At 38.7% G+C, this 19,815-nt stretch overlaps 1 protein-coding gene across 2 annotated transcripts in view; it reads left to right on the forward strand.

The window, feature by feature from the left end:
• CPNE8 (copine 8) overlaps nucleotides 1-19,815 on the forward strand; it is a 257,610-nt gene that overhangs the window by 78,215 nt on the left and 159,580 nt on the right. For both annotated transcript variants that reach the window (XM_018047942.1, XM_005680172.3), the window contains exon 4: nucleotides 9,817-9,920. In XM_018047942.1, the coding sequence (XP_017903431.1) occupies nucleotides 9,817-9,920 (104 nt within the window). The remainder of the gene's footprint in view (nucleotides 1-9,816; nucleotides 9,921-19,815) is intronic.

Consider the following 19,815-nt stretch of genomic DNA (forward strand, 5'->3'; position numbering starts at 1 on the left):
CAACATACATTAGATCATAGAAAAAGCAAGAGAATTCCGAAAAAAAAAAAAAACACATCTATTTCTGCTTTATTGACTACATGAAAGCCTTAGACTGTGCGGTCACAGCAAACTGGAAAATCTCAGTCGTGTCCGAATCTTTGTGACCTCGTAGACAGAATTACTCCAGCTTCCCTGTCTATCATCAACTCCCAGAGCTTGCTCAAACTCATGTCCATCGAGTCAGTAATGCCATCCAGCCATCTCATCCTCTGTCATCCCCTTCCCCTCCCATCTGCAATCTCTCCCAGAATCAGGGTCTTTTCCAATGAGTCAGTTCTTTGCATCAGGTGGGCAAAGTATTGGAGTTTCAGCCTTAGAATCAGTTCTTCCAATGAATATTCAGGACTGATTTCCTCTAGGATGGACTGGTTGGATCTCCTTGCAGTCCAAGGAACTCTCAAGAGTCTTTTCCAACATAACAGTTCAAATGCATCAACTCTTCAGCACTCAGCTTTCTTTATAGTCCAACTATCCCATCTATACATGACTACTGGAAAAACCATTGCCTTGACTAGATGGACCTTTGTTGGTAAAGTAATGTCTTTGCTTCTTAATATGCAGTCTAGGTTGGTCATAATTTTCTTCCAGTGAGCAAGCGTCTTTTAATTTCATGATTCTAGTCACCATTTGCAGTGATTATGGAGCCCCCAAAATAAAGTTACTGTTTCCACTACTTCCCAATCTAATTGTCATGAAGTGATGGGACCAGATGCCATGATCTTAGTTTTTTGAATGTTGAGTTTTAAGCCAATTTTCTCACTTTCTTATTTCACTCTCATCAAGATGCTCTTTAGTTCTTCTTCACTTTCTGCCATAAGAGTGGTGTCATAATTTTCCACAGTTTACTGTGATCCACACAGTCAAAGTCTTTGGTGTACTCAATAAAGCAGAAGTAGATGTTTTCTTGGAACTCTCTTTGCTTTTTTGATGATGCAATGGATATTGGCATTTTGGTCTCTGGTTCCTCTGCCTTTTTAAAATCCAGATTGAACATCTGGAAGTTCACGGTTCACAAACTGTTGAAGCCTGGCTTGAAGAATTTAAAGCATTACTGTGCTAGTGTGTGAGGTGAGTGCAATTGTACAGTAGTTTGAGCATTCTTTTGACATTGCCTTTCTTTGGGATTGGAATGCCAAACATTCTTTGTCATTACCTTTCTTTGGGATTGTATTGGAAAATTCTTAAAGAGATGGGAATACCAGACTATCTTACCTGCCTCCTGAGAAATCTATATGCAGGTCAAGAAGCAACAGTTAGAACAGGACATAGAACAATGGACTGGTTCCAAATTTGGAAAGGAGTATGTCAAGGCTGTATATTGTCACTCTGCTTATTTAACTTATATGCAGAGTACATCATGCAAAATGCCGGGCTGGATGAAGCACAAGCTGAAATCAAGAATTCCGGGAAAAATACCAGTAACCAAAGATGTGCCGATGACACCACCCTATGTCAGAAAGCACGGGGATGGTAGCTGTGGTATAAAATAAATACTTAAGTTTAAATGTTAATTGTGAGGACCCCATAAGAAAACCACAGGTATAAGTCAACAAGATAGTTGTATGCATGAGTCTTTGTTGTTGTTGTTCAGCCACAATGTCATGTCGTGACCCCATAGACTGCAGCATGCCAGGCTTCCCTGTCCCTCACCACCTCCTGGAGTTTGCCCAAGTTCATGTCCCTTGAATCTGTGATTCCATCCAACCATCTCATCCTCTGTCACCCTCTTCTCTTTCTGCCTTCAATCTTTCCCAGCATCGTGGTCTTTTCTAATGAGTCTGCTGTTCACGTAAGGTGGCCAAAGTACTGGAGCTTCAGCTTCAACATCAGTTCTAAGAATGAGTATTCGGGGTTGCTTTCCTTTAGGATTAACTGGTTTGATCTCCTTGCTTTCCAAGGGATTCTCAAGAGTCTTTTCCAGAATCACAGTTCAAAAGCATCAGTTCTTCAGTGTTCTGCCTTCTTTGGCTTCCCTGATAGTGCAGTTGGTAAAGAATTGACCTGCAGTGCAGGAGACCCCTGTTTGATTCCTGGGTCAAGAAGATTCACTGGAGAAGGGATAGAGTACCCACTCCAGTATTTTTGTCCTTCCCTTGTGGCTCAGCTGTTAAAAAATCTTCCTGTACTGAGGGAAACCTGGGTTTGATCCCTGGGTTGGGAAGATCACCTGGAGAAGGGAAAGGCTATCCACTCCAGTATTCTGGCCTAGAGAATTCCATGGACTATTATATAGTACACAGGGTCGCAAAGAGTCAGACACACCTGAGTGACTTTCACTTCACTGCCTTCTTTATTTTCCAGCTGTCACATCTGTACATGACTATTGAAAAGACCATAGATTTGACTATATGGATCTTTGTCAGCAAAGTGATGTCTCTGCTTTCACACACAGTGTCTAGGTTTGTCATAGTTTTCCTGCCAAGAAGCAGTCTTCTAATTTCCTGGCTGCAAGTCACCATCCAAATTGATTTTAGAGCCCAAGAAGAAGAAATTAGTCATTGCTTCCACCTTTTCCCCCTCTATTTGCCATGAAGTGATGGGACCAGATGACATCATCTTAGTTTTTTTTTTTTTTAATATTGAGTTTTAAGCCAACTTTTTCACTCTTCTCCTTCACCTTCATAAAGAGGCTCTTTAGTTCCTCTTTGCTTTCTGCCTTTAGAGTGGTATCATCTGCATGTCTGAGGTTGTTGATATTTCTCCCTGCAATCTTGATTCCAGCTTCTGCTTCATCCAGCCTGGCATTTTTGCATGATGTGCTCTGCATATAAGATATCTAAACAAAGTGACAATAAACAGCCTTGTCATACTCCTTTCTCAGTCCTGAGCCAGTCAGTTGTTCCATACAGTGTTCTAACTGTTGCTTCTTTAACGGCATACAAGTTTCTCAGGAAAAGAGGTAAGATCATCTGATATTCCCATCTCTTTAAGAGTTTTCCACAGTTTGTTATGATCCACAACGTCAAAGGCTCTAGTGTAGTCAATGAAACAGAGGTAGATGTTTTTCTGGAATTCCCTTGCTTTGTATGATCCAGCAAATGTTAGCAATTTGCTCTGTAGTTTCTCTGCTTTTTCTAAACCTAGCTTGAATGTCTGAAACTTCTTGGTTCATGTAATGCTGAAGCCTAGCTTGGAGGATTTTGAGCATAACCTTAGTAGCCTTGGAGATGAATACAATTGTCCAGTGGTTTGGACATTCTTTAGTACTGCTCTTCTTGGGAATTGGGATGAAGATTGAACTTTTCCACTCCTGTGGCCACTGCTGGGCTTTCCAATTTGCTAACATATTGAGTGCAGTGCTTTAATAGCATCATCTTTTAAGATTTTAAATAGCTCAGCTGGAGTTCCATCACCTCCACTAGCTTTATGTGCTTCCTCACATCCACTTGACTTCACACTCCAGAATGTCTGGCTCTGAGTGAGAGATCACCATTGTGGTTATCTGGGTCATTGAAATCCTTTTTGTACAGTTCTTCCGTGTATCCTTTCCATCTCATCTTGATCTCTTCTGCTTCTGTTGGGTCTTTACTGTTTCTGTCCTTTATTGTGCCCATCTTTGCATGAAATATTCCTTTGATTTTTCCAGTTTCCTTGAAGATATTACTAGTCTTGCCCTTTCCTTAGTTTTTCTCTATTTCTTTGCATAGCTCATTGAAGAAGGCATTGTCTCTCCTTGCTATTCTGTGGAACTCTGCACTTAGTGAGTGTACCTTTCCCTTTCTCCCTTGCTTTTTGCTTCTCTTCTTTCCTCCGCTCTTTGTAAAGACAACTAGTTTGTCTTCTTTGTCAGACAACTGCTTTGTCTTCTTGCATTTCTTTTTCTTTGGGATGGTGTTGTTCGCTGCCTCCTCTACAATATGATGGACCTCTGTCCTTAGTTCTTCAGGCACTCTGTTTACTAGATCTAATATCTTCATTCTATTTGTCATCTCCACTGTATATTTATGGGGGATTTCATATAAGTCATATCTGACTGGCCTAGTGGTTTTCCCTGCCTTCTTTAGTTTAAGCCTGATTTTTGCTGTGATGATGATCTGACCCACAGCCAGCTCCAGGTCTTGTTTCTGCTGACTGGATATAGCTTCTCCATCTTTGTCTACAAAGAATGTAATCAATCTGATTTTGGTATGACCATTTGGTGAAATCCATGTGTAAAGTTATCTCTTGTATTGTTGAAAAAGGATGTTTGCTATGACCAGCATGTTCTCGTGGCAGAATTCTGTTAGCTTTCACCCTGTTTCATTTTGTACTTTGAGGCCAAACTTGCCTGTTACTCCAGGAATCTCTTGACTTCCTACTTTTGCCTTCCAGTCCCCTATGATGAATAAGACATGTTTTTTTGCTATTAGTCTAGGAGATCTTCTAGGTCTTCATAGAACTTATAAACTTCAGCTTCTTCTACATCTATGGTTGGAGCGTAGAGTTGCATTACTGGGATATTGAATGGGTTGCTCTGGAAATGAACTGAGATCATTCTGTCATTTTCAAGGTTGCACGCAAGTACTGCATTTCGACTCTTTTGTTAATTATGAGGGCTACTCCATTTCTTCTAAGGGATTCTTGCCCGCAGTAGTAGATATAATAGTCATCTGAGTTAAATTCACCTATTCCCATCTATTTTAGTTCACTGATTCCTAATATGTCAATGTTTATTTACTCTTGTCATCTCCTGCTTAACCACATTCAATTTACCTTAATTTATGATCCTAACATTCCAAGTTCCTATGGAAAACTCTTCTTTTCAGCATTGGATTTACTTTCATCACTAAGCACATCCAAAACTGAGGGTCATTTCTGCTTTGGCCTGCCATTTCATTCTTTCCGGAACTATTGGTTGTTGTTTTCTGCTCTTTCCCAGCAGCATATTGGATGCCTTCCAACCTGGGGGACTCATCTTTTAGTGTCATATCTTTTAGCCTTTTTATACAGTTCATGGGGTTCTCATGGTTAGTATACTGGAGTGGTTTGCCATTCCCTTCTCCAATGGATCACGTTTTGTCAGAGCTCCCTGCTATGATTCATCCATCTTTACTTAGAGGCAAATCTGAGTTGATGATACACATCTGGAATTTATCATCATGTAGATGGGATATAAAGCCAAAGAACAGAGTAAGTAATCTAATAGAAGAGTGAATATAGGCAGATGAAGAAGGCCTGAAATTGTACTGACGAGAGGTTGCATATCTGAGAATCTAAGAAGAGAAAAACCGGGGAATGTGGTGTCAAAGAATCGGAAGAGGCTGCTTCAAAAAGGAGGAAATGGGCAACTCTGTTCAATGCTACTGATAGTCTGATATAATGAAAGCTGAAATGTGACCACTTAATTTAGCAATATGAAGGTCACTAGTGATACTGTTAAAAGCAATTTCAGGGCTATGTGTCAGGAGGCATATTAGATGTTCATATTTAATAGATGCTTAGCTAAAATTTTAATGGCTTCATGTTAATCTTCTGTTGAGATAGCAGAGTATCCTCAGCCAACCATATTGCTGAAAAGTCATTGTCCCTTAAGACAAACTTGTTTTAATGGCTCAGAGGCCTTTCCTCCAGATATTCAAGCTGAATTTAGAAAAGGCACAGCAACCAGAGATCAAATTGCCAACATCTGTTGGATCATCGAAAAAAGCAAGAGAGTCCCAGAAAAATATTTACTTCTGTTTTATGGACTATGTCAAAGCCTTTGACTGCAGATCACAACAAACTGTGGAAAATTCTTCAAGAGATGGGCATACCAGACCACCTTACCTACCTCCTGAGAAATCTGTATGCAGGTCAAGAAGCAACAGTTAGAACCAGACATTGAGCAACAGACTGGTTCCAAATTTGGAAAGGAGTATGTCAAGGCTGTCTATTGTCACCTTATTTATTTAACTTATATGCATAAACTTATATGTTTAACTTATATAACTTAACTTTCATCATGTGAAATTCTGGGCTGGATGAAGCACAAGCTGGGATCAAGATTGCTAGCAGAAATATCAATAACCTCAGAAATGCAGATGATACCACCCTTATATCAATAAGTGAAAAGATGCTGAAGAGCCTCTTGATGAATGTGAAAGAGGAGAGTAAAAAAGTTGGCTTAAAACTCAACATTCAAAAAACCTAAGATAATGGCATCAGGTCCCATCACTTCATGGCAAATAGATGGGGAAACAATGGAAACAGTGACAGACTTTATTTTCTTGGGCTCCAAAATCACTGCAGAAGGTGACTGCAGCCATTAAATTAAAAGATGATTGCTCTGTGGAAGAAAAGCTATGACCTACTTAAACAGGATATTAAAAAGCAGAAGCAGAAGCAGAGGCTTGACTTTGGCAACAAAAGTCTATCTAGTTCAAGCTATGGTTTTTCCAGTGGTCATGTATGGATGTGAGAGTTGGACCATAAAGAAAGCTGAGCACTGAAGAATTAATAATTTTGAACCATGGTATTGAAGAAGACACGAGAGTCCCTTGGACTGCAAGCAGATGAAACCAGTCAGTCCTAAAGGAAACCAGCCCTGGATATTCATTGGAAGGACTGATGCTGAAATTGAAGCTCCAATACTTTGGCCACCTGATGCGAAGAACTGTCTCATTGGAAAAGACTCTGATGCTAGGAAAGATTGAAGGCAGGAGGAGAAGGGGATGACAGAGAAAGAGATGGTTGGATGGCATTACCAACTCGATGGACATGAGTTTGAGCAAGCTCTGGGAGTTGGTGAGGGACAGAGTAGCCTGGTGTGCTGTGGTCCATGGGTCGGAAAGAGTCAGACACAACTGAGGAACTGAACTGAATTGAGCTGTGGCCCAAATTGCTGGCCTACATGCAACTCAGTAAACCTTACCATGAGAATTCCACTCTATTGTCTTCCTTCTGAGTGAGGTTTGTGTTAAAATCCACAAGAAGGATTCGAGTGCTGAGGAATATGGGTACTGGCTGAGTTTCTCTTTGAGAGTGTTATACATTTGCTCATTTGATACATTTTGCTTTGGTCTGAAGACCATCTTGCCTCCTGGCAGGACAAAGGCTGGGAGGGCCCTGATTCTGTCTGATTCAGATTTTTACTTCTTGACCTCTGCACTGCTTTTGTTGGGTGCGTGGGTTCTCCTGGGTTATTTGGTACATGTCCTATTCCCATTTCTTTAAAATTAACGACCGAGGATAGGCTTATTTTTGAATCTTCCCAGGGCCTAATATATTCTATGCTGAAATAGAGAAGAGTCCTAGAAAGAATGAAAGTAGATTTTGTAACCAAGGTGGATTAGGTTAGGACACTATACATCAATTTTCTCATCTTTAAACAAGAATACTAATACCTACCTTATGGAGTTATGATAAAGATTTAAAGTAATGTGTGACAAGTGCTTAGAACAAAGTAAGTGAAAGTGAAAGTGTTAGTCTCTCAATTGTGCCTGATTCTTTGTGACCCCATGGACCATAGTCTGTCAATGGGAATTCCAGGCAAGAAAACTGCAAGAGGCTGCTGTGGGGAGAGAGCAAATTAGCCAAGAAGGCTGTTCAGGCTCACTCACCTCACATTTTGTAAATACTGTGTTACAGCTGAGGTCATTTGTAGCACTGCACATATGCAACATGAGGTACTTGTTTGGTCACAGGCTACTTTGGGCTGTAATATATGCACACTGATATATGAGCTCTACCTAAAAAGCAGCGGGCATTACTGCTGCCTCACAGCTGCGTCTGCTGAGTCAGCCACGAGAAGAGAGAATATAGTGTGTCTCCTGCTACAGCTGCTGCTTCAGCCAGGAGTGAATGCTGTTATGGCCTCTGTGCCAGCCAAGAGAGAGGTTTGTGTTGTGTTAGGTTATGCTGTGGCTGCTGCTTTGTCTTGTGTCAGCCAGGAGAGAATAAATGTGTCTGCAGTTCCTACCTCTCCTCAGGTCTTCTTCCAGCCTTTTGCTTTGTGCTTTGTCTGCCGTGGGTTCAGCCAACAGTACAGACAGTGAACAGCAAGACAATTGGCACTGTGAGTAGCATCAGCAATACAGTTGCCATTCCAGTATCCAGGGCATCTTCCCAAACCAGGGATCAAACCCATGTCTCTTACATCTCTCACATTGGCAGGCAGATTACCGTCTGAGCCACCAGGGAAGAACAAAGTAGAGTACTCAATAAATGGTGACTGTAATTACTATTATTGTTCAGATAAATGTTTAATATTTTTGAAATGTTGAATTAGTTACCTGGGTTATGGTTTGCCCTTATGATTTTGGTCCGAGATACAAAACATTGCCCAATGCATAAGCTTCTGCAACCTAGTTCTTTTTTGGATAGTTAGTAATAGCCATAATGAATCTTCATCATCAATATTTTCTATCATAGTTTTATTATCACAATTTATGTGATAAACTCATGACCTTTACTTTATGATGGATTGATAATTTTCTTGTTGTTTAGTCGCTAAGTTGTGCTGGACTCTTTTGTGATCCTATGACTGTAGCCTACCAGGGTCTTCTGTCCATGGGATTTCCCAGACAGTATTCTACTGGAGTGGGTTGCCATTTTCTTCTCCAGGGGACTGAACGTGGGATTCAGTCTTCTCCCTGGGATTTCCAGCCCAGGGACTGAACCTGCATCTTTTGCATTCACAGGCGGATTCTAGTTGTTTCATTATTCCTAATAAAAAGTTTTTCTTTGAACTTTAGTAAGTTAGTTCTCTGATAAGACAGCACGCATAATATTTTCATGTGGTTCTCAAGATGCAAATAAATGACTCATTGGGAAAGACCCTGATGCTGGAAAAGATTGAAGGCAGAAGGAGAAGGGGACAACAGAGGATGAGATGGTTGGATGGCATCACTGACTGGATGGATATGAGTTTGAGCAAGCTTCGGGAAATTGGTGATGGACAGGGAAGTCTGGTGTGCTGCAGTCCATGCGGTTACAAAGTTTTGGACATGACTGAGCCACTTAACTGAACTGAAGTGAACTGATAATATTGTTCAGAACTAAAGGTTAAGGTTCCCTCTTTAGAATCTTTAGAAGGGAAAGAAGGAAAGCCAAATACAAAAAAAGAGATATGAGATTTGTATTTTTGATCATCTTTAAAAGCAGTGCAGATGATCTTCCTTCACATTGCAAGGAAAGAGTACTAGATATGGAGTTTTATTTATTGGTTTCCATTTCCCCTAAGATGAAAAACTTATTTTTTCAAGCAAAAATAGTACAGTAGCTTAAAAACATGCAAGAAGCATAGGTCTCATTTTGACTGTCTAGATACTTTAAGAATTAAAAGAGAAGAAAACAAAAACAAAATGACTGAAGTGTGTAATATATTATCAGAAAGTTCTTCCCAGAACATAGCTAAGAAACTATTCTATGTAGAAGCCTACTTGATTATGAACTGAATATGAACACATATTCTTACAACTGTACCCTCCGGTTGTAAGAATATGCATTGGTTGGCTTAGTTATGCACTAGGTTAAGAAAAATATTTGTGATAAACTAAAGGTAGAAATAACTTCTTTTGAATGGAAAAGGATTTGTCTTTCAAGTGGGGAAAAAGTGGAGGAAGTATACAGTTGTTATGTGAATTTTCAGAAGCTGCTTTTCTAATAAATTTGTATGAACTCAGGGCTCATTTTCTGAATTCCCTGAGTGTTGAAGAGGGATGATTTGATCTTTAAAATCTTTTCTGAAGGGCTTTATCAAGCATTTGAATATTTATTGTGTTTTCAAGGAAATCTATTAATAATAAGTTCTATACTGCAATAAGTAACCATGCAAAGCTTGCTTTTAACCTGTCTTTTTTTTTTTTTTCTCAACAGTTTGGAAGGACTGAAGTAATTGATAATACTTTAAATCCTGATTTTGTAAGAAAGTTTATTCTGGACTACTTTTTTGAAGAAAAAGAGAATCTTCGTTTTGATTTGTAAGTTCCAGGAAAACTTGTATTTGGGAAAAAAAAAAAAAGACATTTAAAGACTACATTCATAACATGATGTTGGGTGCTACGGTTGTACTAAATAGATACTATCAGGAAATCAGGTTAAATCTGTTTAGAGTATGGCCTGAGCACTGTCCCCAGCACTGCTTTGCATATTATAGATTATTTGCTATTTATTAAAAATATATAAAGTAATTACTTTACCTTGTTGGAATGCTGGGTGGGATATATGGGCATTCTTTCAAATCCTCCTGTGGAATAGGTGTCTTATAAATTCTGCATATACTCCAGGGGGATCCTCATATATTTCCATGGCTGACTTTCTCAGATCTTTAGATTTCTCTCAGTTGTTTCTTTGTATAGTACATGGTGTGTGTGTGTGTGTACATTTGTGTGTGCATACTCAAGTCATGTCTTGACTATTTGCAACGCCATGGACTGTAGCCTGCCAGGCTCCTTTCTCCATCAGATTTCCCAGTCAATAATACTGGAGCAGGTTGACATTCCCTCCTCCAGGGGATCTTCCTGACCTAGGGATTGAACCAGCATCTCCTACATCTCCTGCATTGGCAAGTGGATTCTTTACAACAGAGCCACCTGGGCAGCCCCATATTACATGGATCTTTACCTAATTATGGCTCCCTTTATTTGTTCATGAACTCATATTTCTAAGCTTAGGCTGCCAAAGCTAAAATTTTTAATATTCTTGTTATTTTGATACTGAATCAGGCATGTTAAGCTATTATCTTTAAATTCAACTCCTTGTCCACAGAGAATCTGGAGTCAGTCTATAACTGAGTTATTACACTTTTGTTCCCCAGATGTGAACTGTGGTGGCTGTTGAAGAAAATCAATTGAAAGGGAAAACTATAACATGTATTACAGTATGTGCTTTATATATAAAATAACCAGAGACTTTATGAACATCACAAGTATTTAAAAAGAAAAATGTCTTAAGTAGCTGAAAACAATACAGTATACATGCTGTAACAGTGTATAGATATTTTTGATAACAAAAGCTATCAGTGTCTTATTTGAAAATGCTATAATTTTCCTCCTAATGAAAAACAAAAGTTTTTTGCTGTTAGGAATCTTTCTCATTTTCCTCTAAAATGTGTACAATGAAATAACCTGTAGTGTTTCTATTTTAAAAAAGGAGAATCTTAAACCACTCCCTTTCCTCATGAGCTATAGGAGTTCTAAGTATTTATCATTTTATCAAACAAAATTTATTATGCCCCATTTGGTTTTATTTCCTTGAAACACTTTTCCAAATAATAAAAATTGAGGTTCCTGAGAAAAAACTTAAAAGTGGAATGTAATGATTCCCTCACCTTGTTTATCATGGTGATTGCATACAGTGTTATTATTTAAAAACAGGCATATAAATCATATAGAACATAGTTTCATTCTTCCATTGCTCAAGGCCTCTGTAGGAATCGTTTTTAGGAAATTTCCTTCTTTCTCAGAATGGTACTCCCTTAATTTTTACCAGTTACTTTCAGATCTAACTTTATTATAAGTTAGTCAGTATTTCATGATTTATTTTCATTCTTTATTTTCCTTTCTCTTTTATTCTCTTTCTCAATTATCTGTATTGTTTTCTTGCATTTAAGAGAAATGCATTATTATAAACTTTAAATAATACAGGCATTTATAAAGTGAAAGTTCCCTGTAACCCCAGCACCAAAACATACACATATGCACAAACAACCAAAACTGTAAATGCCTTTGCAGATCCCTTTTCTTTAAATATACACCTGTACATGGAATCTCAATATTTTTACTATCTCAAATACTTTCTAGTTACTCATATTATTTAGATATCTTTCTATGCCACTAAATACATAGATATTCTTTCATTAATTTTAATGGTTGCATAATTTTAATTATTCAAAGAAATGCAGTTTACTTATCCAGACATTTACTGATGAACATTTTGGCTGGTTCTATTTTCACTGTTACATGTAATCCTGCAGTAAGTATTTTTTACAGAAACATTTTGCTGTTTTCTTGCCTTTTCAGAATATATATTACTCAGTCATATTTTAAGATGAAACGATATGGCCAAGACTGCTTCTAACCTTTGAGACCATCTTAAAGATCATATGTGCTTTGTTGGTTCTTTAAACTCTTTGTCTAGACATTTGCTGTGATTTTTAGAATCGTCCTTCTGTTTTCTTTTGGATACTGTCTATCATCAGGCCCCTGTCATCATCATGAGCAGCTGCTGCCAGGGGACTCTACTCACTCATTTTTTCACAGTGTCTCATTTTGCCCCTCCTTTTATTGGTTTCTTAAGTTCATGTCATTTGACATTCATAATTGTGGCTATTATAGAATTGTATGAGTAGAATGAAAAGAAGGAAAATGTTGGTCTCAAAAGGATGATAGCAATCAAACGCATGTCAGTAGACTAGAGAGCAAAATTTAAGAGCTGGGCAGGTCATTCTGGAAAGAAGTAGGTAAAGAATGATTTACCTGAACACAGATGGTGATCACATGCTCATCTCTACTGAACGTGAGATGAAGGAAGCTAATGGATTTTAAGGAGTTTCCAGTAAGAAAATAAACTTCACTGAATTCAGTGTTGATTAGTCATTTAAATATTATGTGCGTTTCAAGAGTTACTTTCACAACTTAATGACTCAAATGAGAATATATTAGGTTTAGGAAGCACCAGATACTTGTACCATGTTTGACAGGCTAACCTAGGTATCCTTAGCATGGACAAGGAAGCCTTAAAGGTAGGAAGGAAGTTAGGGCATTGACAGAACTTAATATACATCTCTAGTATTTTGTCATAAATCAGTAATATTGTTTAACTTGACTGTACATGATTCAGGGAGTTTTAAAAAAAGAGAAAACGAAACTTCAACACACTCACTAATGGAAGTATAGAAGAGAAGAATGATTGGATGGATTAATATGTTTGTTACTAATATCTTCCAGTTATTTTTAAGCTAAAATAATTATAGAAACTCATGTAGTTTGAGGGTTAGTATGTAAGTTCCGTAAGTACCAGACAAAAAGATGTGGTGTATGATAGTAATACTACTGCTATTATTTACAGTTTGTAGTAGAATCATTAATATATGTAAATAGATTTAACCAATAAATTTCTGAGGCAGAGTTATCCCATTGTTATAAAAGAGAATACCAAGACCTGGATAGAGGTTTAACTTGACATGCTCAAGGGTCTGAGCTTTCCAATATAGAGTCAAATTTTGCCTAAAAATAGTTAATTTTTTTATCTTCTTTGTAAATTGGCAGAACCAACTGTCTTTCTTATTTGCTTTTGGTTGTCCTGGGTCTTCTTTGCTACGTGAGGGTTTTCGCTAGTTGTGGTGAGTCGGGACTAGTCCTTGTTGTGGTTGTGTGGTCTTCTCATTGCGGTGGCTTCTCTTCCTGTAGAGCTCTAGGCATGTGAACTTGGGAGTTGTGGGGCATGCAGGTCCTAGAGCATAGGCTCAGTAATTTTTGTGCACGGGCATAGTTGCTCCATGGCATGTGGGATCTTCATGGATCAGGAGTCAAATTCATGTTCTCTGCATTGGCAGGTGGATTCTTAACTATTGGACCACCAGCAAAGTGCATGCCTGAAATAGTTTATAATTTAATGGTACAAAAGCTGAATTTCGAAAACTTAATGGAAAGTAAATAATGCCTGAACTATGTAATTTTAATTTTCCTCTTGGTTATCTAAAACAAGTGAAAGTATTATGTTTGAAGTGTTCTACTTTACTCTGAATATAACAATAGAATATATCTACTCTAACTATGCAAAAGTACGAATATGTAGGAAAGAAGTATGTTTGATTAGAATGGACAGTATTGTATTATTTTATCATAGTGTAACAAGAATAAAGAAAGTACCAAAGCAGTGTACATGAATGATATATTTTAACTTCTTCAATTTTTTCTTATTTCCAAAAAAAACAAACAGTATTTCTCATAGAGATTGCATAATGTTTGAAATGTGAGAGCATGTTGTAAAAAGTAATTAAATAAGCATCAGTTAGAGGAGGACATGGCAACCCATTCCAGTATACTTGCCAGGATAATCCTATGGACAGAGAAGCCTAGTGGATTACAGTCCATGGAGTCACAAAGAGTTGGACACAACTGAATGACTGGGCATTCAAGCATCATATAAACTTTTGAATGTAGTTGGTTAATTTCAAAATTTGAGTCAAGTAATATTATTTGAATTTTATATGATCTCTTAAACATTCAGAAAATTAAGACCTGATAAAGGGATACCCGGAGAAGATTATCAAGAAAATAACAAATATATTTTCTTAGTTTATGCACTATTTTTGATATCACTTTAACTTGGAGGGAAAGTTATGACCAACCTAAACAGCATATCAAAAAGCAGAGACATTACTTTGTCAACAAAAGTCTGCCTAGTCAAGGCTATGGTTTTTCCTGTAGTCATGTATGAATGTGAGAGTTGGACTATAAAGAAAGCTGAGTGCAGAATTGATGCTTTTGAACTATGGTGTTGGAGAAGACTCTGGAGAGTCCGTTGGACTGCAAGGAGGTCCATCCTAAAGGAGATAAGTCCTGGGTGTTCATTGGAAGGACTGATGTTGAAGCTGAAAGTCCAATACTTTGGCCACCTGATGCTAAGAGCTGACTCATTTGAAAAAACCCTGATGCTGGGAAAGATTGAGGGCAGGAGGAGAAGGGGACGGCAGAGGATGAGATGGTTGGATGGCGTCACCGACTCCATGGACATAGGTTGGGTGTACTCCGGGAGTTGGTGATGGACAGGGAGGCCTGGCGTGCTGTGGTTCATGGGGTTGCAAAGAGTCAGACACGACTAAGCGATTGAACTGAACTGAACTGAACTAACAATTTCTTCTAATTATCCATTTATGTAAGTATACAACCTGTGAGAGCAAGCTTTCTTTCTTTAACACTGTGATTTTTTTACCATATCTATCTAAATAAATGTGAAAAGTAGTGTAATCATCTTTCTCTAGTTATGAGTACCTATTTATCCATTGTTCCTAATTGATTAGTTTTTACATTTTGTCTCATTAATGTGTTGCTTCGAGGAAAAAATATTCATTGCAGAAAATGTGGGAAATGAGAAAAGGATAAAGAAGTCAACGAAATTACCAGTAATCCCAACCTGGGGCTTCCCTGATGGCTCAGTGGTAAAGAATCCACCTGCCAATGCAGGAGATGGGGGTCAATCCCTGGGTTGGGAAGATGCCTTAGAGATGGAAATGGCAACGTACTGCCAGTATTCATGGACAGAGGACCCTGGTAGGCTACAATCCATGGTGTAACAAAGAGTCGGACATGACTTAGCACCTAAACAGCAACAGCAACAACAATCTCAACCTACATCACTCAGAGCACTAACGGAAATACCCTAACATACTCACAGTAGCATGGCCTTCTGAAGGAACAACAGTGTTGAATAATACAATAGTCTAAATTGGACAACATAGATGTAAGTGGTTTTCAGAACTGTTTTTTATTAACCTTTATATTAATTTTACAAATTTATATTTTTTTATTGAAAAGAAGCTTTTCAATTGCACATTATGGAAGGTTTGAAAATGGCTTTCAGGAGGTTTTCTTAGTTAACTTTTAATGCTGTTTGTCTAGTCAAGGCTATGGTTTTTCCAGTGCTCATGTATGGATGTGAGAGTTGGACTGTGGAGAAAGCTGAGTGCCGAAGATTTGGTATTTTGAACTGTGATGTTTGGAGAAGACTCTTGAGAGTCCCTTGGACTGCAAGGAGATCCAACCAGTCCATTCTGAAGGAGATCAGCCCTGGGATTTCTTTGGAAGGACTGATGTTAAAGCTGAAGCTCCAGTACTTTGGCCACCTCATGCAAAGAGTTGACTCATTGGAAAAGACTCTGATGCTGGGAGGGATTGGGGGCAGGAGGCAAACAGGATGACAGAGGATGAGATGGCTGGATGGCATCACCAACTCGATGGACATGAGTTTGGGTAGGCTCTGGGAGTTGGTGATGGACAGGGAGGCCTGGCATGCTGTGATTCATGGGGTCACAAAGAGTTGGACACGACTGAGCGACTGAACTGAGCTGAACTGAATGCTGATGGGAAATTGTTATCAGAGAGAAAGACAGAGAAAATGAATGAATGTATATTTCTGGCAGCACTGGCCCAAATTCCTGTAAGTTCTGATTAATCCAAAATTATTATTACGGTGATTTGGTTGAGATATTTTAAGGTTAGTTTGTCAGCTATGAGTTGTAAAATTCTCCTGCCTGTTTGATTTGATGTATTATTCAAGAGACATGGTTTCTGTTATTATGCTATGTTTTATCGCAGTGCTATTCTTTATCACAGATAAAGTCATAAACTTTGGCATTCATTTATTTTGTTATAATTGTTACATGTATAATAGTATTGATACTTTATAATTCTCCTTGTTGTCGTAATTGAAAACTTTATTATTGGTAGAACAGTTATCACTGAGCAAGAAATGTGGGTAGCTGTTTCAGTACGTAGTATTTTCTGAAGAATATGAGAAATCATACATAACTACTTATGCTCTAATTTTTCCATTTGGGTACACCAACAAGGGAGTTACAGGTCTAAATTTGACTTGGGTGAAAAGTGAAAGTGAAAGTGAAGTCGTGAAGTCATGTCCAACTCTTTGCGACCCCATGGACTGTAGCCTACCAGGCTCCTCCGTCCATGGGATTTTCCAGGCAAGAATACTGGAGTGGGTTGCCATTTCCTTCTCTAGATCTTCCTGAGCCAGGGATTGAACTGGGTCTCCCACATTTCAGGCAAATTCTTTGCCATCTGAGCTACAGTAGATGGTTTCCCTCCTTCATAAATGAATGGTGATAATTATGGAATTATCAAAATTCAGTTGAAGCTGAAACTCCAATACTTTGGCCACCTGATGCGAAGAGCTGACTCATTTGAAAAGACTCTGATGCTGGGAAAGATTGAGAGCAAGAGGAGAAGGGGACAACAGATGATGAGATGGTTGGATGGCATCACCGACTCAATGAACATGGGTTTGGGTGGACTCGGAGTTGGTGATGGACAGGGAGGCCTGGCATGCTGCAGTTCATGAGGTCACAAAGAGTCAGACATGACTGAGTAACTGAACTGAACTGATAATTATGGAATGCATATTGTTATTGCAATCTATTTTTGAAGATTCTCAACATTTTGAGGGAAAATAAGTTCCTTTATTTCTTCCAATAATTATCCCAACACTACCAATTTCAGTTTCTCCAATTGGTTAAGTGTCATCTTAACAATGCCAAGGTCTAACTGCATGACGTTTTAGTCACTTTGTATATTAGAACTATCTCATTTGTTAATAGTTATATAGTATTCATTTTAAAACTTTAATCTCAAACTTAATCCAAAACTCTTTGCTTTCTCTCCCCTTAGTTGGAGATACTGTCATAGCTACTTATAAGAGAGAAGAGGGTTGGGATAGCAGAAAGGTAGGGGAGTTGGGAAGCAGATAAGTGTGTCTTTCTCGTATGTTCTGAAAAACCTCAGCCTTAGCGTGTACTGGCCTCAGGGGATACATATCAAACACTCTGTCCTCCTCATTGTGGAGGAGGAACTAAAAAGTTGTGCAACCAGTGCTAAATCAAATCTCAGAGATATAGTTTTGGATGAATTAGAAAAAAAAATGGCTTTATTTCTTTGCCTGGCAAAGGGGGACACAGCAGGCTCCTGCTCTTGAAAACTTGTGTCCTATCCTGGGAAGATTTGGTGAGGAATTTTATAGCAATGGCTCAAGGGTGGTGTGTGTTAATAAGATTAGGATGTGTGAAGGGCCTGTACTCTTCTAATCTGGTCTCAGGTAATCTCTTGATTTGCTTCTCTAGTTCCTCTAGTCTGGCCTTGGGTGGTCTTCTCTGGGAAAAACATCTTCCATTTGTTGAGAATTTTACTTCTATAAAGAGCTTAATGATGTTGTTAAGTGGAATCAGTACCCTGCTCCAAGGCTTCACTATTGTTTCTTGGCTGCTCCTCCTCTGTCTTTCCATCCCTTCACTTCCATGATTAGCAACTGTGAAATTTGCAATTTTGGAACTCAGGACAGGTCATGGAGGTGGGAGTCTGTTCTTTACAAACAAGAAGTGGAAGGCTTCCATACCCAGGAGCCCGACAGGTCCTGCTTGATTTCAAGAAGATGTCATTCTTTGTACCTCAGCTTTCAAAAGGCACTTCCCAGCATTGTCAGCTAACATTCTCTTCCACTGGCAGCCAAGGATGGCCCTATTGTTGTTGTTGTTCAATTGCTAAGTCGTGTCCAACTCTGCAACTCCATGACAGAGGGCTAGATGCTATCCTCCCCTTCACACAATCATCCTAGATTTCGGAGCTCCCTTTCACCTTGCTTTGGGGAATGGAAAGAACCTCCTCCTGCCCCTTCAGAGACAGTGAATAGCTTGTCACTTCATGAGTAACCTTTGTAGAGAAGGGTTCGACCCTAGTGAGAGTGATTTACTGGAAGCTCTGAGCTAAGCATGAGGAGGAACTTAGTATCACTTGTTTTCAGCTTTGGGCCTTAGTTGGAATTTCAGAAATACAAGAAAAATTCCAGTCAACATCTGTTACCCTCTATTAGAAAACATAATCATTAGGAGTCACCCAAATAAGTTACTGCCAGTTCAGTATTTTACTAAGATTTCAACAGCAGAATGAAGTGGTTTACAGAATTTCTGTTACTAAATTTATGCACAAGTGTACAATCCTGGCGGTAAACTACTGAACTTTTGCTTTGCAATATATCCTTTCTTATTTAAAGGGATTATGGCATTCATAAACATAGATACACACCCATACTCACACTCCCCAGCCCCATGCACACAGATATATTTTTCCCATTTAGGATGTAGTATTTATGTTCTGACTTATGAGAATTAAAGCCAGTGACATTTTTAGAAAGTTGGAAAATTCCCATTAAAGAAAAATCATGGTAATTTTGAAAGCACTGTAATACAATATATTATCTAAAGCCTTGGGAGGTTTGCTGTAAATTGCTTATTTTTGAGATAATAGCATTAAAAAGCTTTGTTAAAGACAATTACGGAGGATTGTATCTGAAGATACTTAAATTCTTTGTGAAGAAAACACAAACACTTCATTTTTGCTTATTGAATTGAACTGAATATACCATGTTCAGTTCTGTTCAGTTCATTCACTCAGACTTCCCCTCTTTCAGATTTCCTTTTCCCTTTAGGTTCACCACAGAGCACTGAATAGAGTCCCCTGTGCTATACAGTATATTCTCATTCAGTACAGTCACTCAGTTGTGTCTGACTCTAAGACCCCATGGACTGCAGCATGACAGGCCTCCCTGTCCATCACCAACCCTCGAGTTTATTCAAACTCTTGTCCATTGAGTCGGTGATGCCATCCAACCATCTCATCCTCTGTAGTCCCCTTCTCCTCCAACCTTCAATCTTTCCCAGCAACAGGGTCTTTTCCAATGAGTCAGTTCTTCACATCAGATGACCAAAGTATTGGAGTTTCATCTTCAACATCAGTCCTTCCAATGAATATTCAGTACTGATTTCCTTTAGGATGGACTGGTTGGATCTCCTTGCAATCCAAGGGACTCTCAAGAGTCTTCTCCAACACCGCAGTTCAAAAGCATTAATTCTTCAGCACTCACATCCATACATGACTACTGGAAAAACCATAGCCTTGACTAGACAGACTTTTGTTGGCAAAGTAATGTCTCTGCTTTTTAATATGCTGTCTAGGTTGGTCATAACTTTTCTTCCAAGGAGTGAGCGCCTTTTAATTTCACGGCTACAGTCACCATCTGCAGTGATTTTGGAGCCCAAAAAAATAAGGTCTGACACTGTTTCCACTGTTTCTCCATCTATTTGCCATG

The sequence above is a fragment of the Capra hircus genome, chromosome 5 (genome assembly GCF_001704415.2).
Source record: "Capra hircus breed San Clemente chromosome 5, ASM170441v1, whole genome shotgun sequence".
Lineage (NCBI taxonomy): Eukaryota > Metazoa > Chordata > Mammalia > Artiodactyla > Bovidae > Capra > Capra hircus.